This window comes from Labrus bergylta, chromosome 13 (assembly GCF_963930695.1).
Source record: "Labrus bergylta chromosome 13, fLabBer1.1, whole genome shotgun sequence".
Lineage (NCBI taxonomy): Eukaryota > Metazoa > Chordata > Actinopteri > Labriformes > Labridae > Labrus > Labrus bergylta.
In genome coordinates, this window is record NC_089207.1 from 24,112,394 (window position 1) to 24,129,971 (window position 17,578).

The 17,578-nt window shown below is 40.2% G+C and overlaps 1 protein-coding gene across 3 annotated transcripts; it reads left to right on the top strand.

Moving 5' to 3' along the window:
- Positions 1–46: 46 nt before the first annotated feature.
- On the top strand, positions 47–16,821 carry slc12a8 (solute carrier family 12 member 8). 3 transcript variants are annotated; one of them, XM_020635647.3, is made up of 14 exons: positions 47–201; positions 1,041–1,181; positions 1,553–1,699; positions 3,243–3,434; positions 3,594–3,825; positions 9,804–9,917; positions 10,104–10,191; positions 10,634–10,721; positions 12,528–12,674; positions 14,122–14,791; positions 14,897–14,988; positions 15,087–15,204; positions 16,288–16,348; positions 16,483–16,821. In XM_020635647.3, exons 2-14 carry the CDS (start codon positions 1,047–1,049, stop codon positions 16,646–16,648), a joined length of 2,250 nt encoding a protein of 749 aa, XP_020491303.1. In that variant the 5' UTR covers positions 47–201; positions 1,041–1,046; the 3' UTR covers positions 16,649–16,821. The 3 variants fall into 3 exon arrangements, with proteins under 3 accessions (XP_020491303.1, XP_020491304.1, XP_020491302.1); XM_020635646.3 differs by having other exon boundaries at positions 86–250; XM_020635648.3 differs by lacking the exon at positions 15,087–15,204 and having other exon boundaries at positions 83–250; positions 16,483–16,621.
- Positions 16,822–17,578: the final 757 nt, after the last annotated feature.

Consider the following 17,578-nt stretch of genomic DNA (forward strand, 5'->3'; position numbering starts at 1 on the left):
TCCACTGCAGGCCCTGCCAAAGCTAACACAGGATCATGTGCAAAAGCAGCAACACACCCTGATAGGTAACTAACCACTGACAGCATTTACCTGCTGGCTTAACTCACCTTTCATGAATACATTGTTAACATAAGGAGCTGGGAGTCCTCAACATACTGACTGAAGTCATCACTGAGGGGACGAAGGAAACACCATTTTCATGTAGGCCTATGACTTTTTCAGCATGGATGTGTATGGGACTTAGAGAGAGGTAGGACAACCAAACTGAAATAATACCCCTTGAAGTGACAAATAATGTGTCACTTCAAGGGGTTTATTTTTAAAACATGAGACCTTCTATTGATACAATTAATACAGACTTTTGGCTGAAGACAATTTTTGTAAAATCTAAAAAAAGTCTAAAAATAATATATGTAGTCCTATAATATATATATATTTTAAATGCCGTATTAGTAATTGATAATATAAAATCTAACCCTTGTCATTTGGATAAAATACTAGAGCATTAGTATTGTTATTTTCTGCCGACATTGAAACATGAAATTTAGAATTTGTTGAGGTTTGGTTGGTAAACTGTGTCGGGGTGTTGCTGTCCTTCAGTAGCACAATGCTAAGCTAGGCCTTTATGACAAAGATAAGCTACTAATGTGAATAACATTTCTATAACCCATTTCTCAGGATATTGCCAGTGTACCTAAAAGTTGTAATGGCTCAGAAAGTGAGTTGTTATATATTTCATTCTATTTTAACCTGTAGACAATCAATGTAAACAGCGACCTGCCTATAATCATTTATTGTTACAGCAAACTAGTATAGTGTGAACATGGCTCTCTCTCGGCATATGATTGGCTGCTATTTAGCACACCTAAGTTGTATCCGGGTGTCCTCATGCCGCACCTGTTGCTGTTTAACCGGGATAGGCGGGACCAACACCGGCTGAAGGCCATACTCGGCCGTCTTCCTCGACAGTCTTGTCGTTTTGCACTTTGGAGAAAATAAGGCCTCATGTGGAAGCTGAACACAATTGTTTACACCTGCAGGTTGCGATGGAAACCGTGCCAATAGGCTGGACTGTGCACACCTGTGAGCAGGAGGGTGATGGGACAGGACTCTTAAATGGGGAAGCCCACGACACGAAGGCCAACACGCACGTCCAGGATCTGTTTCATGAAGATGCACAGGTAGGATGCTGTATGTGACAGTTATTCTCCATGAAGGTCACAAGAGGAGGACACTCTTTGACTCAGATTTAAATGTTTCTGTCTTTTGGGATATTTTGATTTGCGAGGGGGATTGGATTTATTAGAATTATGTCCTGTCAGTCGTTCCCCACTGTCTTTCACTTTATTGCCTCTTTTTATGATACTTTTAAAGCAGTGGTGCAAACAATGAGTTTTCAGATCTGAAGTATAGCAGAGCAACAATGCAAACATCCTGCCTTTTTTATTTTGCTGCTATAATTGGTTGACAGAAACTTTTTGGATTTCTTAAAATGCAAAATGATTTATAGAAGTTGAGCTGAAGTGATCTGACTGTTTGTTCCTTTGGTCAGAGCTCCCAGCAGTCCAGCCAGCCATGGTGGAGGATCAAAATGTTTGGGTGGGAGCCGGTGCTCTTTGGTACATGGGATGGAGTTTTCACCACCTGCATGATCAACATCTTCGGTGTGGTTCTGTTCCTACGCACCGGCTACCTAGTGGTTAGTACACAGCGTTTATCTCTGACTTAAATTTCCCCTGTTTTCCCTTGAACAAAATACACACATACTTAAAGGAGCTGCATGAAAGAAACAAAGCTTTAATTAAGCTTCTATGTACACATTTTTTTCAAGTTAACTGTGATTATTTGCAGACTTAAAAAAAAAAAAAAAAGAATGTTTTGCCTGATGATCATGGCCATTTATCCTCCATGTCCTCCTAGCAGAAAACACCTCTTTCTTTGTTTGTATTTATGTACATTATAAGAAAAAAACAGATGTATGAAGAAGAAACGACTTTAAAAGGTTGACTTATTTGTTCACAAAACCAATAACAAATGTGCCCTTGACCGTGAATGTTAAAGGTCAGTGTGAAGAATGAGCAATGTCAGCTATTCAAAGATAATCTGGGGCAAAAATAAACACAAAAGATATTTCTAAATACAGAGGTTACAACATTTAATACCAATGAAAATGTATTCATTTGAGACAACTCAAGCAACCCCAGCTTTTGTCATACTTTGTAGGTAGATTTTATTACTATGTGTGCAGTGTAATGATAAGGTGGAGTATATGTCTGATATTGTGTGATGGGGGTCTATGCTCCATTTTATATAATGGTGCATTCTATATAAATATGTGGAAACATCCATTTATGGCTGTGCCGAAGTGTGAAACGAAACGGCATGTATATTTTGTTCTGATTTTACACTATAAAATCTAGCCTCATTTCTAGTAATGACTGAGTTCTTTGCACATGTCTGTCATCTCTGTTGAAGCTTTTTTCTACATATATTTAGCAGCTACATCTTCAATTATGTGTCAATCAATCCCAAACACTTTAATGTTCATGTGTCACAGCTGCAAAGACCCGATCATCTTGATTACTATGTATGTACGCTAAGGTTCTGCTTCACAGCCAAACCATTGTTTGCCTTGTTTCGAGACAGGGTTTCATATCCACCTACTTCCTTATAACGTATGCAAAGGTTGTTGATTTTCCATGGTTTGATTTGCCTGTTGTTACTTTAAGTTCTTCATCTTTATAGTTTACTTTAATAGTGTCGCTAAAATGTTCTTGTTGCCAGTTTCTCCTGAAGAAGTTTTTAAGTTTGTCACCTTGGCCAACAGTGTAAGATTTCGGGATCAGTGAGAATAACACAATTAGGGGCGCTGGTGGCGCAGTGGATAGTGCGCGTGTCCCGTGTATGGAGGCTATAGTCTTCCAAGTGGGCGGTCCAGGTTTGAATCCTGCCTGTGGCTCTTTTTCCGCATGTCATTCCACACTCTCTCTCTACCTGATTTCCGACTCTATCCACTGTCCTATCTCTCAAATAAAGGCACAAAAGCCCAAAATAAAATAAAAAAATGAAGAAAGTGATACAAAACAAAGACATTTGCAGACAGGCAAAGAAATATGTACAAAAGTGTGCAGATGTTCATTACCAGGTGCCCTATATTGATATGTTTACTTCATAGCAGTCTGTAACTTGCATGCAGCAGATGTGCATTGTTGAGTAAGTCTCTTTTTGTCCTCATCCTTCAGGGGAACACGGGTGTGCTTCTCGGGATGTTCTTGGTCTCCCTTGTCGTGCTGGTTGCTTTAGTGACGGTGATGTCAGGGATCGGAGTGTGTGAGCACTGTGGTGTTGGCAGTGGAGGAATCTACTCCATGATCTCTACAGTCCTGGGTGGCAGGGTGGGGGGCACAGTGGGCCTCCTTTATGTGTTTGGACAGGTAGGTTACAAAAGCTGGACTCTGTTAGACCTGAGTGACTTTGAATGAAAGCTAATGCACATCCTTTATTTTATGGAAGCTTTTGGTTTGAGTGGACCTAAACAATACCATACAGTCTTGTATATTGTCTACATTCTCATGATGACTAATGTCTTGCAGTGCGTGGCAGGAGCCATGTACATCACTGGTTTCTCTGAGTCGGTGGCAGAGCTGCTGCATCTACAGAACCAGTGGGCAGTGCAGGGTATGTCTGTGGCCGTGCTGTTGGCACTGCTTGGAATCAACCTAGCTGGTGTCAAGTGGATCGTCAGACTACAACTGCTGCTTTTGGCCGTGCTTGCCGTCTCCACGCTGGACTTTGTAATTGGCACCTTCACACACCTCGACCCAGGTAGGGCTGGAGGTCGTGAGGGAAAGAGGAAGGTGAAAGAGTCGGTAACGGGGGGGATCATGAGTTGCGCTCAATCAGAATCTATTGAAGGGAAGGAGCTGTACTTTTTTTTATTTTTTTTATTAATTTTTTATTCATGTTTGCAAATTATATCCTCATCCTATAATAAGCATGTGGTCAGAATGGAGAACAGACTAGGGATAGCATGTTGAGGCAGTTGATGGCCTCAAGTAAATGTGCCAAAGTTCAACAACCACAGGTGTGTCTAATGACTTAAAAACTGCTCTTAACACACAGTCCAAGTTTAATGTTATTAGTTCCGCCTGTGGTTATCCGCTTGCAACTTGGAAAATGGTCTTGGGTTCATGAGAGAAAATTGAGTGCTTTGATGCTCAGACTTTGAAACTAGTTAAAAATGCACCCGAGACACATTTTCACACAAGAAAAGATCAGAATCAGCTTTATTGGCCAGGTATGCTTAAACACACAAGGAATTTTACTTTGGTAAATTGTGCTCTCTTTGTACAAAGGTATAACATTAAATATCAGCAATAAACACAAAAATAAGCAAAAACTAATGTGTACAAGTGTAGTGGTGAGTAGTGCAAAGACTAAACATAAGGTAGTTTTTACAGTAAAAGATACTGCAAACATTGCAATAAAATCAGAATTGTGGTGAGCTAATCTTGTTCTCAGTCAATGTAGACAAAGAGCCTAGTGTTTTTTTTTGTTTTTTTGTTGGCTATATGTCACTGAATTCTGCTTCAAATGGACACAGAATATGTTTAAACATCTTGATATTGATGACCACAGTCGGTGTCTGTTACTTGATCAGGCCAGCAGGGGTCGCTGTATTATCAATTATGTTTTGAATTTGTTATCTAGTATTCTACTGAGATTAGATAATTTATGAGATCACTGCCTTTGTAGACTTCTAATACACATCTTCAATGCTTCTGTGCAGTTTTTATATTTTTTTTCTCAATGAAAGCAATATTTGCCCTTAATGGCTGTTTTCTTTGTCAGAAACCTCTGTAAGGTAATGTTTTCCTTCTCTTGAGGTTTAAGGTGAGACCGGTGATATGCTAGTGAGTTTTATTTTGTGTGTGTGTGTGTGTGTTTGATTAGGAACTGTTGCCTCTTTTCAGTAGAGTAGATTGTGTTCTTTTGCTGGCCTTCAGGAAGTCCTTCCCCACATTTCCTGTTCTCACTGATTATCAACTTCCTGTACAGAGGGAAGAGAAAAGTGTTCCAGAAGTGAAGGCAGGCTTTATTTGGAGAGGATACTGAAGGCGCAAAAATAATTTGACATGTAGTGTTAACAAAAAAAAAAAAAAAAAAAGTGCATATTGAACTCTGTGAACTTGGCCAACTTGGCTGTGACTTTTACAAAATGAAGCCCTACAGCCCAAGGTGTAACGGGGAATAAAAACCAGCTTGTACGCTTCAATCTTTTTATAGTACAGTAGTCGGAGACCAGTCTGTAGTCCTGAAGGATTGTGGGACAGCCAGCCATAATGTCTGCTCCGTGTTTTTTCAATTAAAAGCTGCTGCATGTGTTGTGGTGACCTCATGGTTGGCAAAGGACCAACAGGTCCCCTAGCTGGTTGAAACAGCCCAGTTGAGCCTGCACAGACCGAACGCCGCGGCACATCCTGCAGGAAAAGTAGCCACCATGGTCGTCACATGATCACACTTGTTACATATCTCTTGGCAAAGATTCGTCTGTGGTTGTGTTTCATCACTGCAGTAGCCAAGGCATGATTAGATGTCATGATATTTTCTCATGCTTCAACTTTTCAATATTGAGGCTCTAAAATATTAACATATTGAACTAAATGATTGATTGACTCAAGTATTTTTTTTTTTTTAGCATAGTCTTTAGTTCCTGCATATCACACTCATACTTTCTGTTTTGTTATCGTTTAATTAACTTATTTAGAAATCTCACCTTACTTACTGAATATCTTTGAGGAGCTTTTAGTTTCATTTTTACAATTCATGAAGTTAGTTTATCATTTGAAGTGGTTACTGTCAGTATAATAAATATTGTAATGATTTCAAAGCTCAATTCATAAGAATTTGTTTTATTTGCATCATTATTGTGACGTTTTGGTCGTGATATTCTCCTGATTTTGTTGCTGCTTTGTATGTATTTCCTTATTCTTACAGGAATGATTGTATTTTAGTCCTTGATGCACTCGAGAACAAAATATTTAGACCTAATACCAAAAAATGCACCAGCCATTTATTTATTTTTTTAGTTCTGATTCGATTCTGATATGTATGGATACTGATTCAGATATTACTATAATTAATAGCATCTTAATACAGGTAGCAGCACCAACTGTAAGGTTTTCAAATTACATATTTAAAACTGAGTTGTACTTTTTGAGCAGACAGAAGGAACAGTTCAATCTTGTCTGATCATCTTGATGATGATTTATGGGCCCTCGCAGTGGAATCCGTATGTTTCCGTAAGTGGCCAATGATCGTTCTTGATCGGTGAAGAGGATTGGCGCTGTCAGTATGTCAATTGTGTCAATATCAGACCCGATACAGATATTCCATCGGCTCTGTCCCATCTCTATTAAATACTTGTATAGGCTTTCCATGGAGCATGTCAATCATATTGCTTTCATACCAAAGTTAACTCATGTGTAAGTAGTAAGCCACCAAATCCTTTAAAGATACACCATATATTTTAATCCTCTTTGTTAGTTTCAGAATGATTGTTGATGTACAAACACTTGTCAATGTATTCTGACCTGACTCAGCTGTACTCAGCCACAGGGATCTGCTGAGGGGATTGCTAATGACAAGGCATTCCTGCTGTTCTGTGACAGGTGAATTTAGAATAGGAAAAACAGCATGTGTGTCTGTATTTAAGACGGCTTGGAATCATGCCTTATGATAACAACTTGAAGTATAAATCATCTCCCAATTATAATCTTTAAGTGAAGTAAATGTTTTCATGAAGTCAGCCAAACTGTATTTTTGCTGCAGCCAAACAATTCAAACGCCAAACCCTTTAATTGTGGTGCACAGATGAAATACAATCTGACACACACTAGTCAAGCCCAGCCTATTCTCCACGGAACAGGAAGCCCTGATGTGTTTGCTGGGTCTGGGGTTTTGGGTGTTAACCAGACTCACCCACATATTTGGTAAATGACAAAGAGAGAAGGCCGGAACTGAGATCTGAGGCCTGTTGCTTCTCCGGAGACCGCCTTGTGGTCTCTCCCGGTGATCCACACTGTAATGTATAGTTCTCAATCATCCCAGTGGGACATGCCCTACCTCTATAACATCCCAGTCCTCGGTACACAGCAGTTTGGAGCGTTACATGTGGGAGAGTAAGAGTTTAGTCAGATGGAGGGAGAGGCCTCGTGTAATTTGAATGCACATTCCAGCTGTGGCAGAAAAATTCTGTGTTAAGAAGGAAGTCTGAATATACAATCTGTCTCTTCAGAGAGTTTACATCACGGGATACTCATGTTTACACGCCTTCAATTTTAAACTGATTTGCTCTCATGGGCCCTGAAGAAAAGTGATAACTTATTTTTTTGTAAAAAATGATATATAATTACTGTTAATAGAATTTCTTCAACCAGTGGTATTGCAGCATTATTACTATTTTTAACTGAACAATGGATTGAGGTTTGAAGATTAAGGGTTCATCAAATAATTAAAATACAGCAGTAGCTCAGTCTGTAGGGACTTGGGTTGGGAACTGGAGGGTCACCAGTACAAGTCCCTGAGCGGACCAAAGTATGGAAGTCAGTCTGGTTGCTGGAGAGGTGCCAGGCAACTTCCTGAGTACTGCAGAGGTTGCCGTTGAGCAAGGCACTGAACCCCCAACATCTCTAGCTTGCTCCCTGTGTAGCAGCCCCACTCTGACATCTCTCCGTTAATGCATGTCCAGAGGTCATGTTTGTGCATGTATGTAATTATTGCCACACACATGAGAAGCATGTCACTCTATTACAGTGTAAACCAGAATTTCCCCTCGAGGATTACTAAAGTCTGTACAACTTTGAGTTTGACATGAATGTTCACCAACTGTTCTGAATATCGTGGCCATCGATTTAATAGAGGGTGAGGTTTTTTTTTTTGTTTGTTTGAATTTAAGAGGGGGTTAAAAAACAGACCTTAATTGCCGTCCTTGGCATTAACAAAACAAACAAAGCCTTTACTTGTCACATTATGGCAAGGCAGGTCTGTTTCTAAGACCTCTTGGGGTCCATTAAGCCCTAAACTGACGTCGCCTATTAATCAGTCTATGTACATGCAAAAAATCTGGTTTGAGACCTTTCATTATTTAAGTTCATAGACTGTATATACTAGTGTGCAATTTATATTTTAGTTAACTGTTTTTGACACACAGCAATGCATAGCAAACCCACTGCATCAACTGACAAACAATAAACTGTGCTACTGCAAAATATCATGAAGCTCTCAGCTAAAGCATGATGTGTGTGTGTGTAGTTTACTTGAATATAACTAGGGACAAACGGCAATGTTTTGCCTTCTGATTCTCAATCAATGCTTCCATGACAAAAAAGAGGGGAAGTGAGTTTGTTATGCTGTCAGGAATTGGGGAAACAGAAAAGTATTACTGGAAAGGTTAATATGTTTGCAGTTTCTGGGATCAAATACTCTGGCAGTGTATCGAATTTGTGTTCATAGAAACGAGTTTGCCTTATAAACATGTGAACGCCCTTAGCTGCACACTCAGGAGTCAGGCTGTGTTGGATTTTGGAATATGATGTTGTAATATGGGTGGGGAGTCCAGGGAGCAGACATGGACACTGACTGTCCTGGATATGTCAGATCCTGATTGTTTGGACAGAGGGCGGTCTCACTGGGTCACAGAGTGAACAAGAGACTTGGCTCCTGTTCCAATTGATGCCGCCTTTCTTTAAAGTCTTATCAAGAAGAACCTGTGCAAATGGTATAACCAATTTGTCCAGCCCATATGGTTTTGGTTTTTCACAAAAAAAAAAAGAGAGCTTGTGTGCATTCTTGCTCTCTTCTCTTTCCCTCACTCTCTGTCTCCCTCTCCCGCTCACTTTCGTTCTCTTTAACTTGGAAGCTGCTGAGCTTCTGAAAAGGGTGGTGACTTCCTTTTGGATAAACATGTCATTAATCTGAGAGAACACATTCTTTCCCATCGCAAGATAACCAAGGGGGAAATGTCCGGTGTTGTAACATAGGCGTGTGGTTTTAATGGACTCCACCAGTTCAGAATGATATCTCTCCACACTGACCCAGACTGAACTGACATGTCCCAATTTTAGACTCCCATCATTTTAAAGTGTAGAACTACCGTTGGCTGTCTGTGAGATAAAGAAAAAACACATTGTTGGAGGATTTCAGTTTTTTATATTGCTGACAATGCAATTCTGCACTTTTGTTCCAGTCAGGAGTAAAATCCTTTTTTTTCTTTTTCTTTTTTTTGTGGTCATAACTCATATACCTCTTATTAAAATGTTTGGTCATGCCACCTTGATGAGGAGTAGAAACTCATCATAAATAAAACCTTATAGTAGTTATCATTTGACACAAATGTTGGTGATGGAGGTCAATCATACTGAAGCTTGCAGGCTAGCCCTGTAGTCACTGGGGTTAATGTAGAAGTGTAGACTTATGCAGGTGTTACTTTATGAGACTCAACCTTCTGCAAACTCATAGTGTTTTCATTATTTGTGTCTTTTGTCTAAATATGAACATTTGCAGACATTGAAGAAGGATAGGAGGGAAAAAAATAGTCTGTGCCAAGTAACCTGTCACATGTCTCTAGAGCTGTTAACTGATTCTGTGTATAAGTATTGATAGATAATGCTCCAGATATGACAAATATTGTTCATGTTTTATTACTCAATTTAACCATTGGATGAAATTCCATGACAGCCAGGTCACTGTTTCTCTCTCTCTCTCTCTCTCTCTCTCTCTCTCTCTCTCTCTCTCTCTCTCAGAACATGGCTTCATTGGTTATTCACCGGGCCTGCTCAGGAGTAACACGCTGCCAGATTACAGCCCGGGAGAAAACTTCTTCACTGTCTTTGGAGTCTTCTTCCCTGCTGCTACAGGTGAGGTGGCATCAGTCATCCTTTTTTTTTTTTTTTTTTTTGATTGCACCTGCAGTCTGATAAGCATCTCAAGCTCTGTTATCGTTTCTTGCAGCTGGATATGCTGTGTAAAAATAAACATTGTATTGTTTAGTATGTTGTGTACATTTTTGTGGGTTTTATCTGTGTGTGTGTGCGTGTGCTTAGGGGTTATGGCAGGATTCAACATGAGCCCAGACCTTCAGCGGCCTGAAAACAACATCCCTGTGGGAACGCTGGCAGCTGTCTTCACCTCGTACGATGACACCTCAACACACACACAAATACAGACGGACACAACAAAACCAGACTACAGTAGAAGTCAACAAACAGACCATGAAAAGAAGACTCCTATTGATTCCAATAAGAGTTTTCCAGTTAGAAATAAACACCACACTTCAAACAAAAAAAACATTATCTGTTTAATACACATCATTCTACAAGGACAGTGTAATGCTATAAATCCCAGAGCTCTCTGGAATCACATGAAAGGAGACTTTCTAAAGGTTTCATGGCCCTCAGATCACTGTTTGGTGTCTCCTCAAAGGTCAGTCTTTTCCACCTTCTTTGTAGAGAACAAACACACCCACACTCCCAGCCTGACTCTATCTAACACTCTGTCATGACACAATTCTCTATTAATAGAGAGAAAGCAGCGGTTCATAATTCTGCATGGTGTACTGTCGGTTGACTTTCAGGTGGTTCCTGTATCTGGTCTTTGTCTTCCTCCTAGGGGCCATCTGCACAAGAGAAGCTCTGCGCTATGACTTCTTGATAGCAGAAAAGGTAAACTCCTGGTTTTAGGGATATGTTTATGCAAGTATTTTATTTTTTCCATATCAAAGTCTGTTTAAGTGATGTTAATCCTTAAAAAAGATAAAGACAGGAAGCAATGAAAATGTCATGTTTGATCCATTACTGTGGGATGTGTTTCTGGTTAATGTGATGCAATTGTTTTTATTAATGTCTTATTACTCAGCTCCTGAATGTGTTTTTGTATATATGATTGTAACCCTTACACTGTCTGTCAGGAACGATAAGGTGCAAGAGGATTTTTCTGCTTTTTGCACTTTAAGAATATAAATACCTCAAATGTCTTGTTGAGTTTTTTTTTTATTGGGGGTGCGCTGTTTGTGGAAATCCGAGCCCCATTTCCACCAAGCGGTCCGGTTCAGTTCAGCTCTGTTTGGTATGGTACCCATTTATTGGCGTTTTCACCGTCAAAAGTTGGGAATGGTACCAAAATCAGGGATCAGTACTGTCCTACTTTTTTGGTGCCCTTTTGTTGGGGTGCCAAGGGTACTGATCTGACCCTAAAGGGTCCCATATTTACTGTGTGCCTGGTTTTCGTTTAACATAATAGCTGGCTACACTGTGGTGGGCTGCTATGATGTCACACTACTACATAGCTGACACGGCTATCTCCATCTCGCTTACACTCCGCTTACCAAATAAGGGTACGGGTCGCTGTGGCAACGCAAGCAAGTTCAGGGTTTATTTTACCAAACTGTAATGAACCAAACAGGACTGCTTGGCAATTACTGCTTGATCTTTAATAACAATTTGTGGTCCTCGTACTAATCTTATTTTCCCATTACTTAGCAAGTCTTCTGTGACTTTTCTTTTAAAGGAGCTATGTGATTTGATGTATTTATAAGAGGTCCCTCTACATTAAATGGTAATTGAACAGGTCTTAAAAACTGTATATTGCTGAGCTTTCCCAGAACGGGTGTTAAACTCCCACACTGATGACTATCTTTCAAGTTTGACTGTGAACATTTTCTTTCACATTTGAAGAAAAAAATGCATTTTTTTCTTCACGGGGAATTTTTCTGCCCAACAGAATAAACCTCTTCCCTGAATCAGCAGTCAGGTATACTATCTCACCAGCATGAAATTTTTTGCATAACAGATTCACATTAGCTACTGTAAGGACACGTGCATGCATATTGGCCGATTTCTGTCGATACCAGTGGTCAACGGTATTTTGACCACTTGTTCATTGGAAACAATCACTTGAATATGTATTTGCGTGTTCAGATAACATAACGCTCTCCCATGCTTGTTAAACGTAGGTTCGACATTTTAACTTTAAAAAAAGAACTCTAGGCCACGCTGACTCTGGGTGCAGCTCCAAATGCACAGGTGATGTAGGGAAAACTTACCAAAATAAGTTTGCATTGTGAAGGTTAGAGGCCATTTGGGATTACTTGCACATATCCCTAACTTCCACTTTGTACGGACATCCTAAAGCTGTAAACAGTTTGTGTTGTATAAGTTGTTGTGAAAAGCAGTTTAGTGACCAGTTATTACTTTTACTTTGAGGACACTGCTAAACAATTTATATGCAAAACTGAATATTAGAGTGGATGTTATTAGTTGGCATTGATCAAATGAATCTCTAAAGTTAGATTTAGGTTAACTAATCATCATCTGTTTTTTTTCTCACAATCCTTGACTTCATCAATGGTTTGTTCTCCGTGTTTTTATAAGGGGCTGGCTGCAGCGGAACTGAACTGGGTGTAGCTGTTGTGGGCTTGCAACTCCACCCCATCCCCTTCCACCCACTGTTTGTTTTCCTTCTTCCTCCAGGTCTCCTTGGTGGGTTTCCTCTTTCTGCTGGGCCTCTACATCTCCTCCCTGGCTTCCTGCATGGGGGGACTGTATGGAGCACCCAGGATCCTCCAGTGCATCGCTCAGGAGAGGGTCATTCCCATTTTGGCGTTTCTTGGACAAGGGGTGGGTGAAAGATGGATGGATGGATGGATGGATGGATTTGTGGAGTCATAAAGGAAAGGGATGTCTGGTCCTTGACAGTGTACTGAAAAATATCAGATAGATTCTCCATGATGTTAGCGCAGTATATATATATATTTTTTTTAGGGTATGTGTATATAATAAACCAGTGATTTCATGTACATGCAGATCAAATAGTTGTTCTCACCCGGATGCAGCATACTGTGCTGTGACAGTTTAAGTAGTCCCATTTCTATTTCCAACATTTTACTTTCTTGGTGACAAATTATTCTTTCAATCAATATGCAGCTCTTGTTGTTGTCAGAAAACACTTAATTTACTTTATTAGGAAAACAATATGAAGTTGGTGAGAGTAATCTTGTCACTGTACACCTGAAATAAACGCTGTATTAAAACTTGGTATAATGTGTAGCTGGAATGTATGGGGGGGGCGGTCAGTGGACTGGGCAGGAAACACTGAAAGGACTCCCTTACTATAGAGTACCGATTCCACTTCATAGAAGTGAGTAATGTGACTGCGTTTTAGCATAACGACTTCGACTCACTACTGCTACACCAGCACGTACACACACACAGTCATGTTGTCGTTCTGACCCTGGCCCGCCCCAGTTTTCCTCAGACTACCCTGGGGTGGCAGCAGTGTCTGACCTCTCTCAGCGGGCTGGAATGAGGCCCTAGACATCTTGGCCCAAATCAAAGCTTCAGAACAAACGCAGGAAGGGCGACAGGCAGGGCACAGCTCCTCTGTGTGCTCTGGAGGCCCGCCAGGCACACATCAGCGCTCCTTAAACAGTGTGATTGGACCTGGGAAGTGAAAGCAAGTTGGTTAACAAACTACATGTTCAAACAATGTGTCCATAATGTCCACAAGGAGATTATTGTTCAGGCTGTGTTTAGGACTCCCATTATGCATGGTTATGTATACGTGTGTGTATTTCAGGATTTTAACATCATCGGGATGTGCTTAGTCATCCATTTGTCCCCTCAAATGATCAGTTTTTGCATATTTTTTTTGTATTTTTAGTAAAAGTATTGCATCATTTTTAATAAAGGGAACATCAATACTCTAAGTGGTACTAACCTTATCATGGGCCTTTTATATATGTCTAGGGTCAGATGAGCTTTTTTTTTTTTTTTTTTTTTTTTTTACAAACACTGAACAGTGCTCCTAATTGGCTGAACTCACTGAAAGATTTTGGGTTAATGATTTTAAAATAGTGTAGTGAAACATGTCTGATGGCTACTTGTTGGTAAATCCCAGTTGTTTTTAGAAGGGTATAGCCTTTTGAATTGTGTGATAACTATCTCCATAAGTACTTTATAATCACAACTATTCTAATACATTCTCTTAATAATTGGACAGCAGTGTGGTCATGGTCATGGTAGACCAGCACTTTCCATACTTTTACCCTCTCTCCAACTCCAACAGAAAGGTCCAACCAGGACTCCAGTAGCAGCTATCTGTCTGACCAGCCTCCTGACCATGGCCTTCGTCTTTGTTGGCCAGGTCAACGTGCTGGCTCCAATCGTCAGCATCAACTTCATGCTCACCTACAGCTTCGTCGACTACTCGTACTTCAGTGTGGCCATGACCTTCAAGCTGCAGACCAAAGAGAAGAGTTATCCCCTAATCCCCAAGCACAGAAACAGGCGAAGGTCCACCAGGCAGAGCTCGGTGCATCTGGTCGGGGCCGACCTCCCTAACTATGGTAGTAGTGGAGGCGAGAGTCTGCAGGGGAAAGGAACTCTGTTGGAATTTACCAAGGACATGGATCACATATTCCCCCCTGCGTCAAATGGTCATGCTGGGGAAGAGACGACTAACTCCATGAAACAGCTGAACAGTAAATCGAAGGGCAGAAAGGCTCCTGTCAGTACTAAACAGAAGCTGTTGGACAGCTTTGGCTTAGACGTTAACAGCAATATGTTCTCAGATGAGAAAGAAGAGGAGTTGGGTTCGGCTCCTCCACAAGAGGAAGCTGAGGTTCTGGAAGGACGCCCAGAGCTTACGGCCAGAGTCGAACCTCAAGTCCAACACTGTTCAAAAGTACACCATGCTGAGCAGAATTCAACTGCTGATTCTCTTTATCACAGCGCAGGTGATCAGCTCGAATTATCAAACACCACACAACCGCAGGAGGGCAGCTTATATAAGGGAGTATAACCTGTTTTTATAAACCTGACCCTATTATTGAATCTTTCAGGTGCTGGAGGAGAACAGCAGACTGTTGCAATCAAGCCAATGCAAGACTCAGTCTATGTGAAGTTCTGCAACCACTGGGTAGCTCTTATAGGGGTAGGTAACCCACTTCCCACATTACATTATGCCTAATTGTTGTAATGACTTGTTTTCTCATGCAATTGACAGAGAATGTTTCATTTGTTTTCTTTCAGGCATTAACCTCCATATTGATTATGTTTGTTATTCAGTGGGTTTATGCCTTAGCAAACATAGTCATTGCCTTGCTGCTCTTCCTTTACATCGGGAAAACCAGTCCAGGACTACCAATAGGTGATTTCACTTAATTTCCTCTTTTAGAGACAAATATCCTTGCTTTATTGTGAGTTCCTGTTAAGAGTTACCAGATGTTCTGAATCAGCCAGGGCAGTCCCACCATGCCAGACATCTGCAACAAGACCAAATGTTTTTTTTTATTTTAAAGCACATCCTCTAGTGATGAAAAGTCCAAGTGGAAGAAATGCCAACACCTACTTCTCATACTTGTGTTCCAACTGCAACTGCGCAGCACTTTCCAGCTTACCATACCAAAAAATGCTAATTGTGAGAGCTGGCACTTAGCTTAGCACCAATTGCTAACGCCAGCATACGATCATGGCCAAGTCCTTATTCACATGATGGACCGAGTGTTATTCAAGTCCAGAACATCTCTGGTTTACTTTAATCTGTACTTAACTGTCTTGCTGAGCTTAATCTATACCTTAAACTTTAAGTACATTTATTCCAATTGTTATTAAATTACAGTTCGGATTTCAGCTCATTATCAAATGCATTTCAAACAAGAATTTTTATACATTTCATGATCTGATTTTATTTAATCATCCACTGTCTGCTGAAAGACAGAACGTCTTCTGTCTTTTTTTTTATGCACACTTACAAGTTCATTCTTTATTCTTCTGTTACTTAAACCATAAAACAGATCTTCAAGCGAAAATCTTATGTTGTGGCTTTTATTGGGTCATTTTAACTGTACCAGTATGGCTGAGGAAAGACGTCCATGCTTTCAGTATAGGTTGAGGCATTGAGGTTGGGTCACCACATGCTCAGCCGTTACGGAGCCTGCTGATATACTTGGGGAGCATTGCTATCACTTGTGGTTTCTTTGCTGCCAGGCTGGCAGCTGTTTGGGCCTCCTCACCACATCGCTGCGCGCCTTAGCTGTCTGACTCACAACATTTGTGCGCATAAGCCCTGCAAGTGTTAAACACTTGCTCCACAAGTGGTTAAAGTGATCTGTGTTTCCCATAATGTTTATTTTATAACATCAAATGTTGACTAGTAATTGCATTAAACTATCTTTTAAGCTATTTTCTTTAAATAACGGTTAAGACAGTTTTTTTAATTTATTTTTTGCAGGCATTGCAGCTCGATTCAGCTTTTTCACGTGGCTCAAATCAACACTAAATAGCATTTGCAGGTACTGTTGGGTTGATTTGGTACAGAATTGTCAATAATAAATCTGTTTGTAAAATGTGAGAACTTTTATCTGATTTTTTTTTTTTTTTTTTAGCAGACATTGGGTAATATATTTTTTCTGAACTGTTCTTTCAGGGGCAAAGGAGCTCCTCAGGAGATGGTAGTCACACCCTCTCTGTCCGGGGTCGGGATGAAAACCAAGCAGCTGACTGAGGAAAACGCTGACTTTGCCTCCCGCCACCGCCATCACCAATCCTCATTCATCATGTCTGACAAGATGGTGCAACCAGCACTCCACTGACCAGCTGAAACACTGTTCAATGTAACAGCTGTCAGCCTGAAAACACCATTTCTGCTTTGGACTGTGCCTCATGTTGACTAAGTTCTACACACATATTGTATATTAACCAGACATCCATTCTCACAACCAAACATTGGATCATCTAACATAAAAATAAACCTAAATCAAAGTGACTATATCTACTTTTGGCATTATGTATTTAATATGCTTAATAGTGAATATTTTAAGACCTTGAAACTCTCCATTATTGTTGTCACACCACGTCTAGGTACTATTCTAAAGTGATGGATGAGAATGATAAAGGAAAGGAGGATTAAACGTTCTTGTGTTTCTGTAGAACTTGGGCTCGGATACTATTCACATTGATGTGGACCAACCTAGTTTCTTTGTTATCCCAGGTAGCATCAAATAGAAACCACTTAGCCTACTGTTTACTGTTTAAAAAAAAAAAAAGAATAACTTTGTCGGGGAATAAAGACCTAGGGTGACTATCTGTTAAAAGACAGATTTTCTGCTATTTGAAACACATGCTAAATATTTTTCAAACATAAGTACGGTGTTTTCAGGTGCATGTAATGTGTGGGTCAAGGTGCAAGTGAGCTGGTAACTAAAGCAAAGCTATGAAAACCACTTCCTCTTGATGCTTCTGGTTGTTAGAGCTGCAACCTGCTGAAAGGCATTCAATAATCTGTCACTACCTGTTCATGATCAACCTATCCACTGTGGAAATAGAGATGGAAGAACACTGAACTCAGAAGTATTAAATGTGTTGCAGTTACTTCCAACACTTTTAAAGCAATTTCACTGGGGGGGGAAAAAAACTGTTAATGGATTTTTGCACTTACTATTCTTGTCTCTATCATAATTGTGATTATCTGCAATATTTGCTGCCGACCACAGTGGCTTACTCATGATTTTAAGGGGCAGGGG